The sequence below is a fragment of the Antennarius striatus genome, chromosome 21 (assembly GCF_040054535.1).
Source record: "Antennarius striatus isolate MH-2024 chromosome 21, ASM4005453v1, whole genome shotgun sequence".
Taxonomy (NCBI): domain Eukaryota; kingdom Metazoa; phylum Chordata; class Actinopteri; order Lophiiformes; family Antennariidae; genus Antennarius; species Antennarius striatus.
The window spans coordinates 9,768,774-9,793,454 of NC_090796.1; the positions used below are offsets into that span (position 1 = coordinate 9,768,774).

General features: G+C 39.7%; 1 protein-coding gene across 1 annotated transcript; it reads left to right on the forward strand.

The window, feature by feature from the left end:
• Positions 1-225: 225 nt before the first annotated feature.
• Positions 226-23,325, forward strand: erbb2 (erb-b2 receptor tyrosine kinase 2). The gene is made up of 27 exons (XM_068304781.1): positions 226-482; positions 7,474-7,625; positions 7,899-8,079; positions 8,182-8,322; positions 8,917-8,982; positions 9,079-9,194; positions 9,326-9,467; positions 9,589-9,717; positions 10,745-10,886; positions 12,116-12,189; positions 12,369-12,459; positions 13,113-13,315; positions 13,574-13,703; positions 14,526-14,616; positions 15,140-15,294; positions 15,381-15,428; positions 15,542-15,680; positions 15,755-15,877; positions 15,970-16,068; positions 16,157-16,342; positions 16,475-16,630; positions 17,870-17,945; positions 18,307-18,453; positions 18,654-18,751; positions 18,897-19,088; positions 19,646-20,036; positions 20,140-23,325. Exons 1-27 carry the CDS (start codon positions 410-412, stop codon positions 20,499-20,501), a joined length of 3,903 nt encoding a protein of 1,300 aa, XP_068160882.1. The 5' UTR covers positions 226-409; the 3' UTR covers positions 20,502-23,325.
• The last annotated feature ends 1,356 nt before the right edge of the window (positions 23,326-24,681 follow it).

Here is a 24,681-nt window from a genome sequence, read left to right on the forward strand (position 1 = left end):
CTGATGGATTTTGGGTAAAAAATGCATTCCTGCAACATTCTAGATAAAATAATAAATTATCTGGGCCCAAGAGTAACCCAATAGATAGAACATGTAGTGTTTAGTACAGTATACTGTATAGTATATAGACCCATAGCACGGAGGGGGGGGGGGGGTGAGTCAACCTGCCACTCCCCGCTCAGGCCTTCACGGGAGCGCGCCTCAGCTCCTGCGCGGTCACGCTCTACTACCAACAGGCACGGAATTCCAGGGAGGAAGTCACTGAGATTGGGAAAGGGACGGCAAAGGTGCCACTAAAAGTTACCTGAAGATAAGATAACAGGAAGTTTGAACAAGGCAGTATCTCATTGGGAACAAGTGAAAACGTGTAGGTGTGGAACATGGACTAGAGACGCTCGGTTCGTGGGACATGGAGGCGGCGAGAAGTTTGCTGTTCGTCGGGGCCGTGCTGCTCGGAGTGACGGGCGCGTTGGGCAGAGAAGGTGGGTAACTTTCACAGTCCGTTTCGGCTTTAACGTGTCCACCCTCTGGTAAACACACACCGCGACTAACTTGAATACACACATAGGGTGCGTGTTTCATATATGAATTGATATTAAAGCTTCAACTTGGCCCCCCCCACAGTGGTTGATATTTCTGTGCGGGACCGCATTCCTCCGTGAGTCCGCAGACCGAGTCGTTAGCGCGGGGGGCTGGTGGGATTTACGGAGCGCTGATGAGGAGGAAAAATCACACCTGTTGCTCAGGAGCGTCGGTGCTGCGGATTGACGCGACGCTTTTGTCGCACAACTTAGCGCTACTTGAACTTAGTAATAATAATAGTAATAGTAGTAGTAACAGAGAAACAGGTAGCAAATGTGAGAACCTGCTGTGCAGCTCAGGCGCTGACTGACTTGTAGGCGCAGGAGGACGTTTGGCTGGTTTGCGCGTCGCGTAAACAAAAACACAGAAAGCGCACTGTGTGTCAGCGAACATGACGATGTCAATTATTCACTTGTGGCCCCAAAGAGGACATTGTCTGAGAGAGAGGGACACTTACCACACTTGGAGCCTGAGCGCATGCCAGTGAAATAAGATCTAACTGGAAGTGCATATTTGCAAGACAGTCCAACAAATCAGTGTGTTATTGTTGGTGATGCTCAATAAGAGGTTCAGTTTTTATTTTTATTTTGGATGTATTTCAACTACATGTTGAATCATCTTATCGTGGAGAAGTTTTTAACACCCGTCATATTTGATCCATCTTAAGAAGGCTATTTTTAAGTAAAAATACCACATATCTGACCATTCTTTGATAATTTACATTATAATATTACATTATAATAACCTGGTTATAAACAAGTACAGTATTCACAGTCACAAAAACAGTATTTGCATATTTTATAATCCTCCATAGAGGATGAAGGATGCTTTTGTTTGTTTTTATGTTGGTATGGATAATGTGTCAAGGAAGAAGTGAGTATATTTTGAGATGAATCGTGTATGGATGTGAATTCTAGATCACTTTGTCCCATTCTTTAGCATGATGAGACTGGGAATGTTTTTTTGTCAAAATTTCACATATTAGTAAATTATGTCCCCATGCATGACAATGCTAACAGGATTTTGTGTTGATCTGTCTGCACACGTCGTTCCAGTTCTTCATGCTTTGGGGACAATCTAATATCAGTGGTTGAAGTTCAACTTTTTAACAGATTCAAGTTTTTAAAAAAACAAAGGTTAAAAAGTAACACAGGTAACATTTTAAATAAAGATGGTTGTATTTCAAATGGAAAATGTCAAACAACTTTCAATTCCAGTCTGTTAATGAAAAATTCTGTCTAGGTGCACATTAAAAGCTTCTTTGGTCAATTTTTTTACCGAAATAAAACTGACGTGATCGCACAGGCGTTAATAATTGAAGGCTTTTTGACATCGGATAAATCTATCCAGATGATTTTATACCCATTGATGTGTGACAGGCTAATGGAAAACCACTGACATCTAAAAATTACTCATATTCAATCTCCATTGACATAGACTTGACAGCTGTTATTGACAAACCAGTGTTACAAATCAAAACCTGCTAGAGTAAATAGGCCAATGCATCATAACTAGACTTCAAACCATGTCGCTGTTAATATGAGTTAAAAATCATCACAGTGAGGATTTTTGACTTTTATCAGCTGCTGCACACACAAAAAACGCAAAAAACGCAAACGCAAGTGAATAATCACAGGTGAAGAAGTTTCCAAATATAACTACATTGTTGGTGCAAACAGGTTAGTGCACTTCACTCCTGAGTGATCAGCCAGTATGGTACAGCATGCACAGGATCACTTTAACAGTCTTACATGCACTTATTATGCATTGGTAAACAGTGTTTTCACACACACACACACACACACACACACACACACACACACACACACACACACACACACACACACACACACACAAATTTTGTGGTCAATAATTGCATGATTTCAAAGGTCAGTCGTTGTCTGTTTTGTTGTGAGTGAACGGTTTCATCGGCGTGCTCCTGTCTGTTTGTTCGATGGTCTCGGTATCCACAGAGTTCATGTCCTTGTCACACTCCAGTGCACCCATTGAGACAAACACACGGTCGATTTATTAAGTCCACTGAATCGCCCTCAGTGGCAGGTTAACTCAGCCAGCCATGACTCACCAGTCTGGGCTACGTGTCAGGGATCTAACTCTGAGCTGGGGCCATCATGGAGACATTTACCAGCCTCAGAGAAAATGGTCAACATCTCTTGTACTTTTTCTCATGTTTAAGTTACAGACCTTTACTGAAATGGACACACATCTGTAGTGTTTCAAAATTAATCACCAGTACCTCCCACCACAGTCTTAATCATGTCGATTTTCTTCTGCAGGGAGTCTCAGGATCTTCATCACATCTCATCTTCCTCTCCCTCTCCCCTTATTTCCTGTTACCTCTACATTGTCACTATCAAGAATTAAGAAAGAAATCACCCCAAAGAAACATAAGAAAAGAGGAAATGAGTGTTGCACTTCAATATTGTCATCCTGTCAGTGGAATCAGATTGTAATAAGATAATAATCCAGAGCTGCTGTAGTATTTCAGTTCTTTGGCACCACTTCTTAAAAGGCATCATGAATGTAGTATTATTAGTTAGAGAACATATTTAATAATGGTCATTGGTAAGTATAATTTGTGTTACAAATCAGTTATAAAATTCCTAAATTGCTATTAAAATTGACTTTCAGTTTTAAGTTTTTAGTTTTAAATCTAAATTTTTAACAATTTCACATTAGTGTTAAATATTTTTTGTTGAAATTAGCATCACTACAGAGAAATTATTTTGAATTAAATTTAATAATTTTTTAAAATTATTTTTCAACATTCTACAGTGTAGAATTACCATTTTTTAACGTTCATTATCGTAAATAAAGATATGATCATTTCTCGTAGGTGGTGTTGAAAAAGTTTTCAATGTTGTGATGGATTCTTGTTATTGGTGTGATTCTTTATTGATTCATTGATCAGTGATTGGAGAGTTGAGTTACCCTGATTGTTAACTGACCTTTTTTATAACACCATCACCTACCGTGAAAAGTGAGCCTGACTGTTTGGCATTAATGTTCTTAGAACACGAGATAAAGGATATCAAATACATTAATTGCACAGAATCCATCATTTATCAATAATATGGACATTATGACCAGCATGGTTTCTGCTTTTCTTTGTGAAGTTAAGTCACATTATAGTTCCTTGTTAACACTACTGCATCGTGAGAGTGATGTCTCTCTTTTTGCATTGCAAAGCTGTCAAAAGACATTCCGGTGAATTAATTTTCAAGCTTTAAGGCATAAGATTGTGATGCATCATCAGATTCTAACTGGTTCTTCTTTTCATCTCTAAACATGATGAAAAGAAGCGTTTGGAAAGCTGATTATTGATCTGCTCTAGTTTGTGTACCACATCACCACATGAACACAGTCCCGATGCCTCAGTGTAACATCCAGAGAACATGTGAGACATGTTGTGATCCACTGGTGTTGTCTTTGTTGTAATGTAATGTGACTGAGTGAGGAGTTCATATCTGTGGCTCCAGACCAGCGCAAATCCTGTTTTGCTTGTCTGTTGAGCAATACCTGATTTTTCTTTCTCGGCAGTGAAGGGGGGGGGGGAAATAGACTGAGCGAGGTTGGAAGAAAGTTGAAGTTTATGCAAGACCGGTCGGTAGGATTACGTTTGTGCTGGAAGTGCTACTGACGTGTTAAATCCGAGGGATCATAAACTGCCAGAAAAAGTCCTGTTGGATCGTCTCGTTCAGTTTGTGTTTTGAAGGGATCTGATCCATGAGAGGAGAGATCCATATCCTTTGGTCTCTCGTATCATGTCATGCTGCTGGATTTTCTGTTTGTGGTCAGTCCAACTCCTGCAGTAGCATCTCTGCCAATTTGTTACTGTCCCTTAGTGCACACACATGCTGGTAAACACACTCACTCCCTGTGTTAACTGGTGTGTAGCCACACACAGGTGTGGCTTCATGCTGCCTTTCAGTTTACATGCAGTTCAGAGCAGCACACAGGTGCAGGACAGCCAGTCCTGCAAGATATCATCTATTGTTCTAAAATAACTTGCAATGTCAAAACAATATGACTGGCTTCGCTCTGTTTTATGTGATATTATATTTAATGTGAATTATTATCTGGATTTGGATTCCAATGTTATTACTGTTAGCTCCACAAACGTAATAACTCCCACAAATGTAATATTTATTACGTTTGTGGGAAATTAGGTATTACGTTTGTGGTAGGTGACGGTGTTACATTTGTGGGAAAGTTATTACATTTGTGGGATTATTACATTTAAAGCTGCAATTTTTGATTACGTTTGTGGGGTTATTACCATCCCACAAATGTAATAAATTCCCACGAACGTAATAATTATTACGTTCAGGAACTGAACAATCAATTCAGCTTCTTATTCTCAGCTTATATTTACCAAATAAAATGCAGATCACATGTTAACACTATGGATTATGATAGGAACGTGGCAAACAAGATTATGACATGATTATATTTGTGAAAAATGAACATTGAACATTTCTCAAACTCTACTAAAGGTTTTATTTGCTGTTACAAATTTCAAGAAAAACAGCAAATCTTCAAAAATTGAGAAACAACCAAACATAGGACATTTTGGCTTGAAAAACTGCATGCCAGTTATCAGAGTAGTTACCAATTCAGTTTGTTCCAATCCCCTGCTCAGTAAACTATTCTAACTGCAAAGATGTGTGTACTGTTGCATGAAATTAAGAGTAAAGTTTAAAAGATCGTAAATGAGAACTTAAATTGAGCATGGAATGAGCAGGAGGGAGGGAGAGGGTGAGAGAGAAAGAGAGATTTTCTGTCGTTCTTCTTGGTGACCGCAGATGGATCTGACCAGTGGAAGTTTTCATTGCCAGGTTGCCAAGATACATAGTGCAGCAGCCAGCACTAACACATTCTGTCTGTGCGTGTGTGTGTGTGTGTGTGTGTGTGTGTGTGTGTGTGTGTGTGTGTGTGTGTGTGTGTGTGCATAGGCGTGCATGCACGTGTGATGATGTCATGACCTCCAGGGTCACAGGCTTCCGACTGGTCGTTCAGCCAGACGGTGAACTACGACCTGGTTTCTCTCTTGGTGCATGTGTGTCATCTTTTAGATATGTGAAGACACACATTCCTGTGAAATGACACTTTCCAGGACCCAAAAAAGAGTTGGGAACAAGTCATGGACTCTGAGTCTGTCAGGATGAATTCAGTGGGAACTGAACTAACTTGGCTCTGAAACAAGGTAATAAAAAGAAGTGAGTGAATTATGAGGAGGTAGGCAGGGATCGTGACATGACAGTTGGCTCTGATAGTGATAAAAGAGAGTGCAGTGTAGGCTGTGTGGCTAAAGGGGTCTCCATACTGACACACACACACACACACACACACACACACACACACACACACACACACACACACACATACACACACACACACACACACACACAAAGACGTTGCTGAGAGACTTTTGGAGAGCGAACAACGAGGGAATAAAAGGAGAGGAAGCTGAGAACTGGCTTTAGATGCTCTTCTAAGAAATGAATGTTGCTGTTCAGCTCTGCTTTCTGTTGCAGCACATTTACCTAATCCCATGTCTAGAGCTGTTTTTAACTTTCTGTTTCCCTCATGGTTTGACATGGAGGCTGTGATTCGTCATCTTGATTTGATATTTGACCCAAGCTTTAAAGAAGCGACGTTTGGATTTTTGCTTGCTAGTTTGTTTATTACTCATTTGCTTCTGTAGCTCCAGAATTTAATGCAGCAATTTATTCCACCTTATGACCCAATACTTTATGATGTAAAATTCAGCGTGCTTGTTCATTGCTGGCAAATGTTACACGTGGCATTAGGCACCGATGTGATAAAAGCTTGCCTTAAGTTAAAGTGTAACTTGAAAACCATTCTCCCCGTCCTGCCCGACATCACTTCCTGTTCCTCTAATGATCGACGCTAAATCCATTCAGCCATCTTCCCCAAAATGAGGGACAGAGATATCATGGGGTTAATTCTTGAAGGCTTGTTGGAAAGGAGCCAGAGGAAGTCATTTATAACCCCAGCAGAGGAGGGATCGTCTGCCTGCTGAAGCATGGGAGCTATGTGTGTGAGACAAGCCCCGTGAATTGTTGTGCTGCATGACCCTGAATATAATGCTGTGTGTGACCCACTGTGGGGAATCTGTGCACTTGTATGCCAGTGGAAAATATATCATACACACAGGCCGAGGCAGTGCAGCTGGTTTATTCTTCAGAGTCACCGTTTAAGGCTGCTTTAAAACACTTATAGTCAGAACACATGGAAGTCATAGTCTTTTAGCATTAGTCATTTTGTTATACATGTACATATATGCATGTAGATTATGAATATATATATATATACAGTATTTTCTGCACTATAAGGCGCACCTAAAAGCCTTTAATTTTCTCAAAAACTGACAGAGCCCCTTATAATCCAGTGTGCCTTATATATGAAAACAGATTTAAAATAGGCCATTCAAAACATTTGCTTTTATGTTGCTGTTCAAGTAAAGTTATTTTCTATTGCAGCTTAGTGACTTCAATCTAGTCGAGGTGCTGCTGAGAACAAATAATGTTCCTGTGGGACCCCTGCAAGTTTGATTACACTTCTAACTGCTTTGGTTTCTCTTTGATCCTTGAATGTGATCCTTCAGATTTCACACACTTGAAAGAAACTCACACACCAGTCAATTGAGCACATTTCCCTCTAAAGACCCAGAAGTGAAAGCAACTATTTTACTGATAATTTTATTTTTCTACTGATAATAGCTGCCTTCCAAATTATTTCGCAAACAGATTTAACGCCATGATCCGTAACTCAGAAAGAATTTAGAACAAAGTAGAGGTTTTTAACAAGCAGAATAAAGTTGGTTGTGTTTTTTCTGTGCTGTAGTGTGCCTGGGTACAGAAATGAAGCTGGCCCTGCCTTCCAGCCTGGAAAATCATTATGAAACGTTGAGGCTGCTCTACACAGGATGCCAGGTTGTTCACGGCAACCTGGAGATTACACACCTTCATGGGACCCCTGACCTCTCCTTCCTACAGGTGAAAAAGTTTCTGTTAAGAAAGAGAAACCAAGAATATTACATTTCAAAGAGGAGACCAATGTTTCTGTTCCTTGAAGAGGAAAAGAAAGTGTTTGCATGGAAACCTAGTGCAGTCGTGACACAATTAGTATGTTATAATAAATGAAGTAGTAAAGATAATATGAGTGTTCTGTTATGTTTGTTCAGATGTTTTATCAGATTTTATACTCTTGTTTTTATATCTGTTGTTACAATCGTCTCATGCTTTTGTGTGTCTTCACCTTTTCCTCAGGGTATCGTGGAAGTGCAGGGCTATGTGCTCGTAGCCCATGTGTCGGTGAGTCTGGTGCCTTTAGACAGCCTTCGGATCATTAGAGGCAGCCAGTTGTACAACTCCAGCTACGCCTTGGCTGCGCTAGATAACACGATGAGTGGACGGGGGCTCCAGACTCTCCGGCTTCGTAGCCTCACAGGTCAGATACTAAAACACAAGAGGCCAGATTTGCTGCTTAGGCCCAGCAGCGTGATGCCTGTCATCAGCGTCTCTGTAACAGTATGTGTCATCTTCTGTACAGAGATCCTGTTGGGTGGGGTGTATATTTGGGGCAACCCCCATCTGTGCTTCCCAGACCCCCAGGAAATTGTTTGGAGGGACACTTTGGACGAGAATAACATCCATGCCAAGAGGCATCGACTGCAGCCTCGGGCCTCTAATTGTGAGTACCCCACTGACTCATTGTAATGTTGAAACGGTAAATATACTGTCAAATAAGCACAAGTAAAAGCAAAGTGACGTGTGTGAAACCAACATGAACTTTTTTCACCGTTTGCAATAAAAACTTATGCAAATGTATTAGAAGTTGTTAAAAAGAGTAGCAGTCTGTTGTCAAGGCTGGATGTGTTAGTAATATTTCTGTTGTGTGGATTAAATGGACACAGATACTATTATTAACAGATACTAACAGAATTTGATGATCTCCTGACTCTTGTGCCACCATGAGGGTTAGATTTGTGGTCATGGGTGAAATATCTTGACTGCTAATGAGATGGATTGTTCATTCTCTTGAGTGGGTGTAAATTTTGATTGCTGGTTTTGGGAAATTACAGAATCCCCCCACCCCCCCGCCCCATTCAGACATTGGAGAGATGTTGGGATAGGGGCTCTCCAAAGCTATTTGGCTATCTAACAGGCAGTTAGCTGGGTCTAATTACACTTGTATCTCTTACAGCCTACAGAAACACTTGCATAATTGTAGACTTGTAGTTTTCTTTCTCTCCTTGTGATATTTCTGGGGTTTCTTTTTATACAGGTCCAGATTGTTCCTCTGTATGTGGCAAAAGCTGCTGGGGAGAAACTGATCAGGACTGCCAGGCCTGTGAGTTAATATGTGTAGACCTGATCACTGTTTTCAGTGAAAAAGTCTGCAGCAGGTGACCGGCAGCTGAATATTTGATGTTTTCTTTGTTCAAAGTGACCCGTATTAAATGTGCGTCCGGCTGTCGGCGGTGTAAAGGTCCTCTTCCCAATGATTGCTGTCACATGCAGTGTGCTGCAGGATGTACCGGACCAAAAGACTCAGACTGTCTGGTACAAGTTACACACAGACACACACATTTGTCTGATGTTCGCTGTGTTTGTGATCTTCAGTGTATTCCTTCTGTCAGACACATCTTTGTCATTTCTGGAAAAACATGTTTCCTCCTTCCTTTTGGCTTCAGGCCTGCCGTCACTTCAACGACAGCGGTGTGTGTAATGAGAACTGTCCTCAACCCACCATCTACGACCCCGTCACCTTTCAGACCAAACCCAACCCAAACAAGAAGTTCAACTTTGGAGCCACCTGTGTCAAGACATGTCCTTGTGAGAGCCTTTATATATATATATCTCCATCGTTCCCATTCCATCATACCTAAATAATTCTTCCCATTTGCTGCAAAGGTTGATGAAATGCCCTTTCAAAATTTTTTCTCCACGTTTTCAGATAACTATCTCCCTATGGATGTGGCTTGCACCTTGGTCTGTCCTATAGCCACCCAGGAAGTTACCATCACCCATCCGGATGGAAGTGAGACACAGAAATGTGAGAAGTGTGAAGGAGACTGTCCAAAAGGTGGGGATTGTGTCTTTTGGCCTTTTCAGCTGTCTGCTAGTGCACACATCTGATCAGATGAACATATGCCATTGTTGTTCACTTGAGACTGGGTTGAAAATGTGATCTGAGTGATTTTAAACACAAAGAGACACAAGGAGAAAGGACAAAGGATGACCAGACTAGTTCATGCTAATTGGAAAATGACTCCATAACTCAAATAAATACCCATTTCAACAACAGAGACAGACTGCAATTAATCCCTGACACCCTAGAGGGGAAACAACTCATCTCCATTCACCCCATTTTGCATGGAGGTACCTCCTTGTCACGTCAGTCTGCTAGCAAACAACAAAATGCCTTTAAGTTGCAGTTTAATAGAACACATTCCCAAAAGGAGGAAAATAATCAAACTAAGATTTTATAAGATGTCAAACAAAAAGAAGTCCTTTTTAGGAGACAAAAGTGGATATAGTCTGGGAGACACTGACTCTCATGTCATTTAGTGTGCAGTAAGCATATTAATTTGTAATAAGCACACTGATTGCGTGCACTAGTTATATGGAAAAAAGAATATAACATTAAGGATCATAAATGTTCCATAATTATTGTTGTGCGTTCTGCATGTGCATGACTTGGTGCTCCAGCTGATAATTTATGCTGCCCTTACTGATGCTCTCGTGCATCATATAATAACAATGGTGCAAAGTGAACTAACCTGTTTCTTCAGTATGTTGTTGTTACAGCTAAGGTTTGTCTCCTTAATCAGGATAGGTAAATTTAGATAATTTAAATAATCATACTTCAGTTGTAGACTTTAAGAGGTGTAGATTTCATTTGAAACAGTTAAATGATTCAGTTAAACATAGTGCCTGGTGAGTGGGACTCCAGACACAGTGGATCACCTTATTGATCATACAATGCATTGTCTCCCTTTTAACCCTTTTTGTTTAATGCAGTATATTCTATTTACACCATTGATATCTTCGTTTTTTGAGTATTTTGAACTTTAGCTGACTGGAAGATATTGTGATGGTTCATATTGCAGTATGTTATGGCCTGGGTATTGACAGCCTCGGAGTAATGGATTACCATGGCATTACAATGGTGACCTCTTCTAATGTGGAGCAGTTCAACAAGTGCAAGAAGATTTTTGGTAGTCTGGCTTTCCTCCCTCAGAGCTTCACAAGGTAAGGGAGACAAAAAGTATAACATGCACATTGTTTTATCTCACACAGGTGCTTCTAAAATGACCAGGTAAAGGCATTAATTTCTCAATAAAAAAAAGAAAAGAATGAGTGATCATGGAAGTTCTCTTCAGAGTGTAACAACCACCATGGCCAATACAAATCTGTCTCACATGACAAAGGGAGACATTTTCGCAGATGAAGCAGTTGAGTTTGCAGACTTCCGTCCTCTCTCTCTGACGGAACTTGCAGTAACTGTCAGTATAAATCAAGGAGATGCTGTTAGATTACTTCAGTCATATGTAATTTATGCTAAGAAATAAGTGTTTTACACCCTCACCTTGTTTTTTATCTCAAATAGAAAAATATTTCTTTTGTGCATTGTCTTCTTGTCATTGTTTAACTGAAATGTCATAGTCAAAAAATAACGGTTTAGAGTGAATGTCTATATTTATGCACCGTAATAATATACAATATATGTATCAATTAACTATTAATTAAATATATTAAATATATTGATTACAAGAGTCACCCCTTTTCTTTAATGTCTGATGGACAGGCCTCCATGAACCCATCTGATCGTGAAATGCAAATCCTAGATTATTTTGCCCATGCCTACACACACACACACACACACACACACACACACACACACACACACACACACACACACACACACACACACACACACACACACACACACACACACACACACACACACACACACACACACACACACACACACACAAAGTGTGAAATGTAAATACCGATCTGAGATAAGATTTCTCAGTGCAGGTTGCTTCCATGAATACAGAAACATGAGTAGAAAATAATCCTGAAAGTATTTTCACATCTTGCTGCACTTCAGTTTGTAAAGAGGTTCAGTAATCACCCAGGAAGAAGCAACTACATTTTTATCCACCATCATAGAACATTTTATTTTTATTGATAGCTCCTACACTTCAGATAAAAACCACATGATTCCGAAAGCTAACGGCAGGTTTAAAGAGGAAATGAATGACTTTCTTAATCTGGCATGAGGCAGTTCCAAGTAAAACATGGTTATCAAGTGGAGTGCTTACCTGTTTGTTTTGGTGATACACGCCTGTGATCAACAATTGTTGCAAGATTTTGTTTTGCCGTCACCTGGAAACTGTTATCGGCCTGTTCGAGTTTTCACAAGTAGGAGTTGTATTAGTTTCCAGTTTTGATCTTGTGGTGCCTTTTTCCAGGGACCTTGTGAGCAACACATCAGGCCTAACCCTGGAGCAGCTGAGAGCCTTTAAGAATCTAGAGGAGATTACAGGTACTGAGCATTGAAGAGAGAGAACCAGGCTACTCACTCTTTGAAACTACATTTGATTCTGACATGTTGCAAATGCAATCACCCCAGTTCTCACAAGAGTTCCATAAAAAGTGCACAGAATCTTGATGTACAAATATTACTATGTCACCTGCATTACAATGCCTAATTTTGACATGCAGGTTATTTATATATTGATGCCTGGCCAGATGAGTGGACTAATCTGAGTGTGTTTGAGAACCTGAAGGTGATCAGAGGCAAGATGCTCTACAAGTAAGATATTGAAACTTTCTGCATTACCCATGTCCCGTCATACTTTGTCTGTCTTTTAGTTTTCTCCGCATTCCACCATATTAACCCAACCTTCTTGTGTCCATATTGTTGTCTTGAAGTAAAATCATAACTCCTTCCCGCTACCATTAAGTTTTTTTTTCACCTTTATGATTTTGGCCTTTGGTTCAGTTTAATGTGCCACAGAAAATCTTACAGGTATAGTTTTGTTTTGTTATTTGTTCTCTGTCAGTTAAGGCACTTGTTTTCGCTTTCAGGGTTATAAAGGGTAATTATTAGCCAACAACAGTGCTCTAACGTCCACCACATGCCATCCTGGCTAAGAGTAAATGTCAGTGGGACAGTAGATGTGTCATGTGGCATATATAATAAGGAATAAAGTGAAATGAACACTTATGTTCTGGCATTAATAACTGGTCTGTGTTTGTATAAGTTTTGTTGCTTCTTGGTGTTAGTTAAATTTTCTGTTTCTCTGATTTACTTTGTGTTTAATATATATTGTTTATATTGTTTTATATTGTTAATTTGATTTTTTCAAGGGGAATTTTGTTTTTGACATTTGGTATTTTTGTCTTGACTTTTTTATTGCACTACTCATTATTAATTTGTTTTTCACTAACTTTTATTCTGTTCAGGGGTGTTTTTTCACTTGCAGTCCAGAATCTGCACATCCAGTCTCTTGGGTTGCGTTCACTACGAAGTGTCAGTGGAGGTTTAGTCCTGCTGCACAACAACTCCCAACTGTGCTACACCAGTTCTCTGCCCTGGGAGGGTCTCCTTCATCCCACACAGGGACCCCATCGCATTGTCAGCAAAAACCAGGACCCCCAGATCTGTGGTAAGTGAACAAAGCAATGTTGAGGTCCACTAAAGTTACTGGGTTGTACTTAGACAGTTTTGTTACCTGTCCGCAGTATCTATCCATCTTTAATACTATGGTTAGATAAAGGATTTTATTTTATTTATTCTTCTGACCAGAATCTATCTGCAAATTTAATTTAGAATTATTTGTGCATTGTACATACTTAGTTTTGCATAATTTCAAACATGCCTCAGTAAATCCGGTTTAAACGTGTGCTTCCATGTGTGTTTTCAGAGGCAGAGGGGCATATATGTCACCCACTGTGTGAGGGGGGCTGCTGGGGTCCAGGGCCCAGCCAGTGTGTGTCCTGCAGTGCTTTCCAACGTGGCACTGAGTGTGTGGAGCAGTGCGACATCTATCAGGGGTACGGGTTGTATGTTTTTGCATTTGTGTGGGTGTGCCTGTGCTATATCAATAAAAAGCTACCTGATAGTGCTCCAAGGAATACAGTAAACACTGCTTTATAGTTACTGAGTCGTCCTCCAGGATAATAAAATGGAAGTAATCATGCCAACAGCACATGATTTAATGTAGCATTGACTGGTTTGGCAACTGATGTGTGATTGGCACAACTAAATGATTTCATTAGATAATTTTAACGCAAGTACATGTAATGTTACTGAGTAGATTTTCTTTGTGCTGTATTGAGATTGACTTTGGTATGACATATACTGTGTGGGTGCAATAAGACTAACTACTTCTGCACCCCACTTAGACCAAATACAACCTTTGCTCCCATTGTAATACAACCCTCTATTAGCAGGATAACACATTCTGCCACACCAAAAAAGATATTCAATAAGAGTGTGAGGAACATGATCACTCATCTAAAAAGAGCAAATGAGAGTATTTTTTGAAAGATACCAAATTGATTGCTAGCTGATCAATGCCACGATATAGTTTAGGAGGGTCAAAACACTAATTTCACTGAATTTGATTGACAGTTATTTTTAACTATACATTGTTTCCCAGCTCTTGATGGTTCAGAGAAATTATCCCATGCAGGTCATGTGGGAAGGTTAACATTGGCAACTGGGGCCCCACTTTCTAAAAATGTATGTCTATATGAAAGCGTCAGGTGCTTGAACTCAGCCAACAAATGTCATACTGTATATAATTGTATATTATATATAATAAATATAATAATGTAATGGTTTGTTCTACCCCTGCTATGCTTGTGTTGCAGATCTGTGCGTGAATTTGCAGATGGATCTCGATGCGTTGTCTGTCATTCAGAGTGTCAACCTCTCAATGGGTCTGCCTCCTGTTACGGCCCGGTAAGATGAGGTTCAGTGGTGTCACAACAGAATAAATCCTGAAAACACCACCATGTATTAACCCATCAGGATTTCTGACGCTGCAATAAATGAAGCTTCTAATCTGACAAAAGTGGTTACTTCAATTTACGATGGAATGCTCAAAGAAGACCTGCAATGTTTAGTTATTGCCAGAACTCGGCAGTGTAATTACCTATAACACTACTTTTTTTATTTATGACATTCATTCATGGTAGTATCCTTGTAGTTAACAAATAATTAAGAAGCTTTTATCATAGAAATAATATAAATATTATTATTATTAAAAAATTATCAAAATATCAAGATTATCAAAAAAACTGCAGAAATAATAACTGATTGAGTAAACAATGAATTATTCATGGCTGCTTTCTCTCTAGAATGTGTTGGTTGGATAGCTGCGATTAGTAAAAAATTACATTAAAAAAATAAATACATTATATCAAATGAAAAAATAATTTGGATAACTACCTTTTGTAATTTTGTAAATGTTCTCTGACTTCAGGGTGCAGATCATTGTGCAGAGTGTCTAAAATTTCAGGATGGTGACTTTTGCGTGGATCATTGTCCCAGCGGTGTGAAGGAGGATCAACAGACAGTGTGGAAGTACAGTAATGATACAGGACACTGTCTACCATGCAACGTTAATTGCACACTGTCGTGAGTAGATGTCGCAGACACAGAAGCGTAGTGACACTGCATACAAAATGAGAATGTGTTCACAATCATCTCTCTCTCTGCTTCAGTTGCACCGTGATGGATAACAGAGGTTGTCCAGTTGATACTAGGACAGGGTGAGATACTTTTTACTCCTATATATCCATTTAGTTCCTCTGGATGAAATTGAACAAATTCAACCTTTTTTGAAGGAATCATAACTATGCTGAACATTAATTTCTCTGTATAGACCAGGTACGACCATTGCAGCTGCAGTGGGTGGTGTGGTGCTCTTCTTCATCCTCCTGGCTCTGCTGGTCTTCTACCTGAGAAGACAAAAGAAGCTGAAGAGGAAGGAGACAATGAGGAGGATCCTGCAAGAACATGAGGTTGGCTAAAAAACACTGATGTTTACATCATCTGGTGAAAAGACTTGCTAAGTCTGACTGCTTCTTTTGGATAGCTGGTGGAGCCTCTAACACCCAGTGGTGCATCGCCCAATCAAGCTCAGATGCGCATCCTGAAGGAAACTGAATTGAAAAAGCTCAGGGTCTTGGGTGCAGGGGCGTTTGGAACTGTATACAAGGTATGTGACCTTTCTCTCACAATGTTGTAGTATGGGCTCATTTAAATGTTTAGCTTTACATCATTTTATATTAAGTATTTGAATTCTTTCAGGGAGTGTGGGCACCTGACGGGGAAAATGTAAAAATTCCAGTAGCCATTAAGGTATTGCGAGAGAACACTTCGCCAAGAGCCAACAAAGAGATCCTAGATGTGAGTCGAAGTCAGATACACTCATGTACAGTATATCATAATAAAGATAGTTAACAACCACTTAACAAATAGCCTTCATCTTCCTCAGGAGGCTTATGTGATGGCGGGAGTAGCCAGTCCCTATGTGTGTCGTTTGCTGGGTATATGTCTGACCTCCACGGTGCAGCTGGTCACTCAGCTGATGCCATTCGGCTGCCTCCTTGACTACGTCAGGGAGAACAAAGATCGCATCGGCTCTCAGTATCTCCTCAACTGGTGTGTCCAAATCGCTAAGGTATTTAAACAAAACAAGTCATTTTTGCCTCATTGGTTTAGGTGCATATCTACTGATACTTGTAATTATAGAATCTCAGCAAAACAGAGTCTGAAAATGGTTGAAAATGTGTGTGTGTGTGTGTGTGTCTAGGGAATGAGTTACCTGGAGGATGTTCGGCTGGTCCACAGAGACCTGGCTGCCCGCAATGTTCTGGTGAGGAACCCGAACCATGTGAAGATCACCGACTTCGGTCTGGCCCGTCTGCTTGATATAGATGAGACTGAATACCACGCTGATGGAGGGAAGGTAAGGCAGGGCCGTGACTGCTGGACAGCAGCACTGGTGCATTTGTGTTAAGATATATTATCCAGCAGATTTCACCAGAATTTGGTGGAAGGGCAGAGTTCATTTTACACCAATAAAGTTATATACACTAGAAGCGTACGCAAGGATTGAGTTTTGCCAATAGTATAATATAAAAACTAAACAAACTGTTAATTTTAAAGTTTTTATTAATAACATAAGTGTTTAAGTAAAAAGAAAGAAGAGTAAAATTATATTGAAGTTTTATCAAAATGCTAAAGCCTGGTAGTAATTTAAAAAAAACTGTTTTAGAAATAAAGAAAGATGTAATAGTTTTTTTTTTTCACATTTGCTTTTCACTCAACAGTTTTCTTTGCCTTTAATTTATATATTCTCCTTTGCACACTGCACCAAGCTGACAGAGCCTTCTCCACACACATTTCAATAATATCTATCAGTAATATCTCTCTCTTTTTTTCATTAACTTTTGTTACTCATTGTTACTTGGTTTTTCCTCCCAAAATTTGCATCTTTTTCGTAGGTATGGTGATAATCAATCAATCAACCTTTGTTTTTATAGCGCTTAATCACATCAGCAGACATTTCAAAGGGCTTTAACAGAGAGAGAAACCCAACAGGACTCTCCAAGCATAAGCGACAGCTTATGTTGCTCTGGAGGGTCTAACTAACTCTTCGCTCTGACTGCAGCACGTAAAACGAGCAGACGTCGTGTTACCGGTGGTCGATTTTAATAAGACAGAATCAGGCAGTTGAGTCTCGTGACGAGAAACTTGCGCGAGATCAAAACATAATGGTGATTTCCGAGTTCAAATTTTAAGTGGAGAAAGGGAGAAACTGAATATTTTTGTTGAACCGAAGTGCATTTAAAGCTTGCGTCCCAGGGATGCATGCTCTCTGCATCCCTGTCAGAAAATGTGCGTCAAAGACGCAAGGATGAAAACACTGGAAGGGTAGTGCATGGGTTAGGGTTAGAAGTAGATCTGGAAAAATAAAATTAAGAAATTTTTTCCTGATTTCTTTCATATTGCTAGAAAAGAGTTTTTCCAGCATTTGTCCTAGTTAAACAAAAAACATGTAATTGATGTCCACAAAAAAGTGGTGAAGTGAGATACAGATTAGGAGATTTCCATTAAATTTCGGTGAAAATGCAGGATTTTTTTTTTCTTTATATAACACTGTGATGGAGCATAATGCTGAATTCAGAGTTCTCTGCGTTTCCAGGTCCCGATTAAGTGGATGGCCCTCGAGTCAATTCTGCACCGGAAGTTCACTCATCAGAGTGACGTGTGGAGCTACGGTCAGTACCAGTCAAAGCTGAAAAGATATTACATTTAATAAACAAAAAGTAACTATTGGCATTTGACATTGCTGAGTTTCTAATATCACGTACTATAAGGTGTAAGCCAGGTTTAAAGGCCCCAGATACTCTTATTTAATTAATTTCATATAGCTGCCAGACTCCCTGGCCATTGAATGTTAATGAGATAATGAGTACTCTGATGTTCTTTTAGTTGTTAAAGAACAACAGAGTGGTTTCTGTCACAGAAACAGACACTGTCATCTTTTTTTTTAATAACTTAATTTTTAAAATTTCATTTTCTTGGATATTTTTATACAGAATCAAAGTGTTGATGTTAATTGTGCCTTTTTTTTGTCAGGGGTAACCGTGTGGGAGCTGATGACATTTGGCGCTAAACCCTACGACATGATCCCAGCCAGAGAAATCCCAGATGTTTTAGAGGAAGGAGAACGGCTTCCCCAGCCTCTCATCTGCACCATTGATGTCTACATGATTATGGTCAAATGTCAGTAATGCCTGAATTTAGAAATACAGCAAGATGAATGAATTACAATTCACTTAAAGTCCTTCAAAAACTAGAGCAATCAGTGTTCATTGCAACCTTGTGTTTTTATAGCTGCCTTTATTTGTCCCTGACAGAGCTGCTGGTTGGTTGGTAGTCTTGAAGATGATTGATTGATGTGATGATCTTCTGTTTGGTCACAGGTTGGATGATTGACCCAGACAGCCGGCCACGGTTCAAAGATCTGGTGAATGATTTCAGTGCCATGGCCAGAGATCCTCCCCGTTATGTAGTCATTCAGGTTTGCGTGTTTCATGTTGGAAATGTTTTAATTCATGTCGTGCACATTGCATCATGTTACTGTTGGCCTGATTGCCCTGTAATGCATCCCTGGAGACCAATTTATGTTATTGTTTCTCGTCCATGTTCTTATCTTTCTGTCACAGAATGATGACCAAATGAGTTTGTCCAGCCCGGTGGACAGTAGGTTCTACCGGATGCTCCTGGAAGAGGAAGGGAACAACATGAGGGAACTGCTGGATGCTGAGAAGTATTTGGTTCCTCAGCCAAACGCCTTCCCCAGGACTCAGGGAGAAGGGGCTCCATCCAATGGGCCATCCAGACACCAGTCATACAGGGTCAGTGGGAAATACAGTTCTCACTCTGACTGTTCTTATTTTGAGGTTTTATTGGTCTTAGCTGTTCAAATCCAAGCAAGAGATTCACACTCTCTCATGTGTGAGCTTTCCCTCCCTACTTCAAAATTTCAATTACCCCTGACTTTGAGGTTTATTGTGAAATACCTGCTTTGTTTTAAATGCTAAGAACAAATGTTAGCACATTGACAAGCTACACTAAGAAGATGTTATTGTTAAAATGGTGTCTTGAACATTTGGCTCATGTCCAGTAGCATATCCAAAAGGCTGCTAACAACCGTAGACACTGTTTGATGAAATGTTTTGAGTTTATTACTGTTTTACCTTACTGCTACATAACTAACCCTAAAGTGTCTCAATAGGAGTTGTTTATTGATTTTTTTGATGGCTTTCATTCTAAGCTAAATTTAATTTCAAAATACAATATGATTTGTAGACTGCTTATTATTGTCCTGTCTGTTTGGACGTGGTCACATTTAAGTAGCTGAACTCAACCTGTCTTTGTTATTTCACATCTATACCTCCTGTCCCTCCTGCAGAGCAGAGATCAGGGCTTAGATGTGGAGCCCTCTGTAATCAACGGCCCCCGGAGTATGTACTCCTCACTGAGCACTCTAAGCCGAAGCCAGTACCCTACACTACCATTAGGAGCCAGCACCTCCAATGGCCTGTGGACTTCTCAGTACCCAACACTGGACCGTAGCCCCTCAGCAGGAGGCCAGTCTGATAATGTTTTCTTGGATGGACCTTCAGATGACCCCTCATTGCCCCCTGCCAGTCCTGGGCGCTACTGCAAAGACCCCACCTACTCCAATGGGAGTCAGTGTGACCTGGAAACAGACGGACCGAACGGTTTCTCTCATCCTCAAAACCTTCATCACTCACTACCCAGGCGGACTCACGGACACAATCAAAATCGCGCCATGCCAGGTGAGTGAGACATTTATTCCCCTCTTGACTCTCTATAAAACATTAAAATTAAGGGTTTTATGACAGAAACTCAGAATGTTTGAATTTTCTACTATGTTTTTAGAATACGTCAACCAGGAGATTCAGAATTTCAGGCCGGGGGTCCCTGAGCGGCCCACTACATTGCCTCGCAAAGGCTCCAGAACAGAAAGACGAGTCCCCAATGGCCTGAGCTCCGGTCACAGTGTGGAAAACCCAGGATACCTGGTCCCTGTGAACACCTCCACCTCTCCAGCCTTTGACAACCCCTACTACCTGGACCTTGTGCCTAAAGGCAAAGCTGTAGCCGGCGTTCCAGCAATGGACAGCCCTGAGGCACAAGACATGGATGGAGGAGTTCCCAGGCATGTGAACGGGTTTATGACCCCCACAGCAGAAAACCCAGAGTATTTGGGACTCGCGGACACCTGGACTGGATATACCTGAGGGAGTAAAGCCATGAACTCAAGAGGAGTCACAGTTTGTCTTCTGCTGAGGGAAACGAGCAACAAGGAGGAAGATGACTACTGATGTTGAGGATGTTATGTGCGTGTGGTCGTTAGTCTGTTCTCAATATCAAGTGAAGTCCCTAAATCATCCAGATCTCGCTCACGTTAATCTGGTGTTTGTGGCAACATTCGTATTCCCGTCTCTCTCAAAGCCACCTTCGCTCGCCACTGTTAGTGCCAAAATTACCAACTATCAGCTTCTGTATGCAGTTTTTCCTCCCAACATTTGAGCAGCAAACAGTTCCACACACAGATTCATTTTTACATCTCATTTTTGTTTTCTCTACATTTGATGTCATTCTGCATTCCCTTTGGTTCCCTTGTGTGTTTTGGGATGCACCGCAGCCCAGCTATGTAAAAAAAAACCATGTAGAACTCCAAGACAAAGTGCTCCATGATCTGCATTGGAGGTGATGTTTAGTATTCTGGTAAGCCTCTGACCTGATGGGGGTCTTCACCACACTCAAAGCCATTTTGTTTTGGCCAGAGAAGGCCCTGCATCCCATCTGGCCAGTGAACATGCTCTCTAGAAGAAAGACTTCCTATATGGAGAAGACAGGGAGGGGCATTGTGTCACACTGATGGATGTTTTTGTTGGTGTGTGTAGCTGCTTTTACTTTTTGGTTTGGCAGAGGAGGTTTGAGGTACTAGCAGACTTTTAAAGATGCAAACAACCTTAAATGTGTGTTCTGGTAGCTATGTTAGAGGAAATGTATCAGGGGTTTGGGGAGATAATGTGCATAATATCAGGGTGCTTTATATGCACCCCCTCCCTCCCCTCACAGGCTGGTGTTGTCACAATGAACCATTACTTTTAGGAGCCTTTCACTATATAAGAAAGCACCACAAGCTGTTAGTGAGTGCATTCCTAAAGAAGTGAAGAATTTGCATGTATGTACAGATGTTTGCTACCTTCGGTCAGAAGAAGAGCTGCACTGTTAGTGTTTGTGCAAAATGTTAGCGATGAGTTACACACTGGAACTGAATGTGAATCTGAGGAGGTAAAAAAAAATTGCCCTACTCAGTTTAGATAATCAATGCATAGTTCAAATTCCGCCCAGCAAGAACACACTGGCATCCCAGTTAATAATCAATGGCATGTGTTTTGAAGGTTTTTTTTTTTTTTTTTTTTCATGCTAACTGGTGCTGGGCCGTGGGGAGGTCAGACGCCAGTCAATGGAGCCATTGTTTGACCTTCATGTCTTTGTTTGAAAGTCAATGCTCTCCCAACTCCCAACATCCCAGTGACTGATGTCACAGCTTGGAAAAGGGAGAAATGCTTTTCTTCGGCAGTGGATTTAAAATTCTGCAAAAGCACTTGACTTCAGGTTTGGATCTAGAGAACCTGAAGGAGTTTTGAAACAGTTCAAAGGCAATATGTTAAACTCCCCCCACCCCCTTCACCCCCTGCCACTGGGCTATCTTTATTTTTAGCGTATTTGGGTCTGTCGTCCTGATGTCTTCATACGGGTTGAGAAGCTTTTGAAAGGGTTTTTTTAGATGTTAATACCCTCACTTGGTATACGCTAACAATTTTTTAATGGAAATATTGAGTGATGTGATTCATATAGCAGAGTGTCAGAAATGTGTGTTTGCTTTGTGATATTTTGAAAGTTAAAAAAACACAGCAAAGCTTGTGATTACTCACCTGAAATCTAATAGTGCATGGCCTGATCGATTATGTTGCTCAGTAATATTTAGTCATTGGAAATATAAAAGTTGTGGGTAAATTTGAGAAAATTGCTATGAACATGAAGATTACCGGTACCTTTGCTGGAGTTGCAAAGTATTTATATGCTTATATTAGCGATAAATCAGCTCACAGATGTACCCATTGTTGTCCTCCTGGATATTATAGACCACCAATCATGCACAATCATGATTAATGTGCTTATGTTTACACTTTAGTGCAAATTGTTGTTTCAAGTGTGTCCCTTAGCTGAGACATGACAGAAATCTCACAGATGAGGTGCGGATCTGCTGTCCTCTTTAAAATCTATGTCCTTTGTCTGGTTTGTCTTGTTTCTTTGACAGTTTTGACATTAAACCGTTCAGTTGCACTAGACCAGTACAGAGCCTGAGGACTGACACCTGCGGTGGCTGGTGGCTTAGTGGTTTATGGTTACATTAGGAAGCTCCTGCCATTCTCTTCTTGAAGTGCTATTGGGCAAATTCCAGTTTCTGATTGGAACCAGGTAAATCTAAATAATGAATGCACGTTGGGCCTGTTAAATTGTAGATCACTTGAAGTGAATGAAATTGAGGCCTGTTTTCTGAGTTTGTGAAACATGTACTCATGTGCCTTAAAAGTCCGAAGGAAGAAGCTACATTTTTCCCTCCAGAATAAAACCCAAGAGGAAGGAAGGAATAGTTGACCAACAGAATTGTGTTAATGGTTTTATAAAATGAAAAACCTGTTTGGAAGAAAATATATCTTTTGTACTTTTCTGTGAATAATTTTTACCTTCCAGTTTATTTGATTGTGACATTAATATTAATTTTATTGGGAATTTTTGAATGCATTTTTTTCTTTTTGGTCAGTAAGTCCCATAATGTAAATGTTGTAAATATATTAAAAATCACTTTGGTAGCTAATTTGATTGAACAAATTGTGACCAGTTGCTCTACTATGGGGGTAGGGGGAGTAAATACATGAGAAAAAAAATTATGAAGAAATGGTCATTTTTATATGGAATTGTTATGCCTATGTTATGTGTGTCATTAAAATATATAAAACCCATAACCACATTTTTAACATCTTTTTTAAAAATCTTTTTGTGGGATGAAAATAAGGATCTTTCTGCTTCTAACAAAGCCTCTTTTATTTACACTCACGGCGAGGTGAAAAATCTAAACAAATACACATAAATACAATATATATATATGTTAAATACATGACATGACAAAATTACAACAACAAAAAGAACAACTCGAAAAAATAAGACAAGATATTTAAAGAAAACACTAAAACACCAGCAATAGAAGGCAGGACCATGATAACAATAAAATGAAACACTAAAAAGCATACAAAGATTATTTCTAGAAACAAAAAAATAAATACTGACATTGCATCAAGTAGCACATAAGACAGAAAAATCAGTCACTATTAAGTTTGATCTGTTTCCTAACATATCTCTGGTTTGTTAATTTTTGTACTTTTCTTTTGTGAAATATTGTGTACTGCGTTTTTTGCATCTGAAGGGCCACCGTAGTTTACAGGAAAAACAGGTTTAGTACGAAATGTGCCAGACAGATTTTACAGTCTTGAACTATTATGATTCAAGGTTATAAAACTCAGACAGTCCTGGATTTACCTAAATTATTATATTTATTTAATGACACCAGAATTAAAATGTCTAAAGTGTTTGTTCAAGTTCAGCTATAAATAGATTTTACTGTAAATCACAATAGGTTGTTTACAGCAAACCTCCTCTGCCATCTAGTGACAATAAATGGAACTGCGACCATGTATTTTCAAGAACAGAAAGAAAGAACATGTATCGTTTTGAATTATTGTAATTTTTTTTCATATTGCATTTTTGGTCCTTTCATTCTTTAAATATAGTTTTGATATTATTTGATATTTTTATATTTCAAAAATATACTGAGATTATGTCGCTCTGGCCACTCCTAACGGAACAATGGATGTTTATTCAGTTGTGATTTTTCATTGTGTGTGTGTGTGTGTGTGTGTGTGTGTGTGTGTGTGTGTGTGTGTGTGTGTGTGTGTGTGTGTGTGTGTGTGTCTGATGCTAAGCCCAATAATATCTGACGAAGCACCAAAAATAGGAATCTCCCCGTAGAAAACATGGCATCTGGAGAGCTTGGTTGACTGATCTGGATGAGCACCTTGATCTTTAACATCAACCTCCACAATGAAAGATAACATTTTATTTTAACACAGATTAGCAGATTAAAATCTGATGACTCAATTAATCTTTCCTTCCACTTGTGCTTTCAATAATACATGAACCCATGAAACGCAAACTCTCAGAATATCTATCCAAATCAAGACTGAAAAATTATCCTCAGTGTCACTTGCATATTCAAATTCTACATCTCATGAAATAAACAAATTGGCTTCTTCACAAAGTATAAAAATACCTGAGACATTTCAC

Excerpts from the sequence above, each read along its gene's own strand:
- erbb2 (XM_068304781.1), top strand. The coding sequence starts at position 410 with ATGGAGGCGGCGAGAAGTTTGCTGTTCGTCGGGGCCGTGCTGCTCGGA. Across the intron at positions 15,429-15,541 it reads CCAGTTGATACTAGGACAGG|ACCAGGTACGACCATTGCAG; the intron begins GTGAGATACTTT and ends TTCTCTGTATAG. Across the intron at positions 16,631-17,869 it reads ACCACGCTGATGGAGGGAAG|GTCCCGATTAAGTGGATGGC; the intron begins GTAAGGCAGGGC and ends CTGCGTTTCCAG.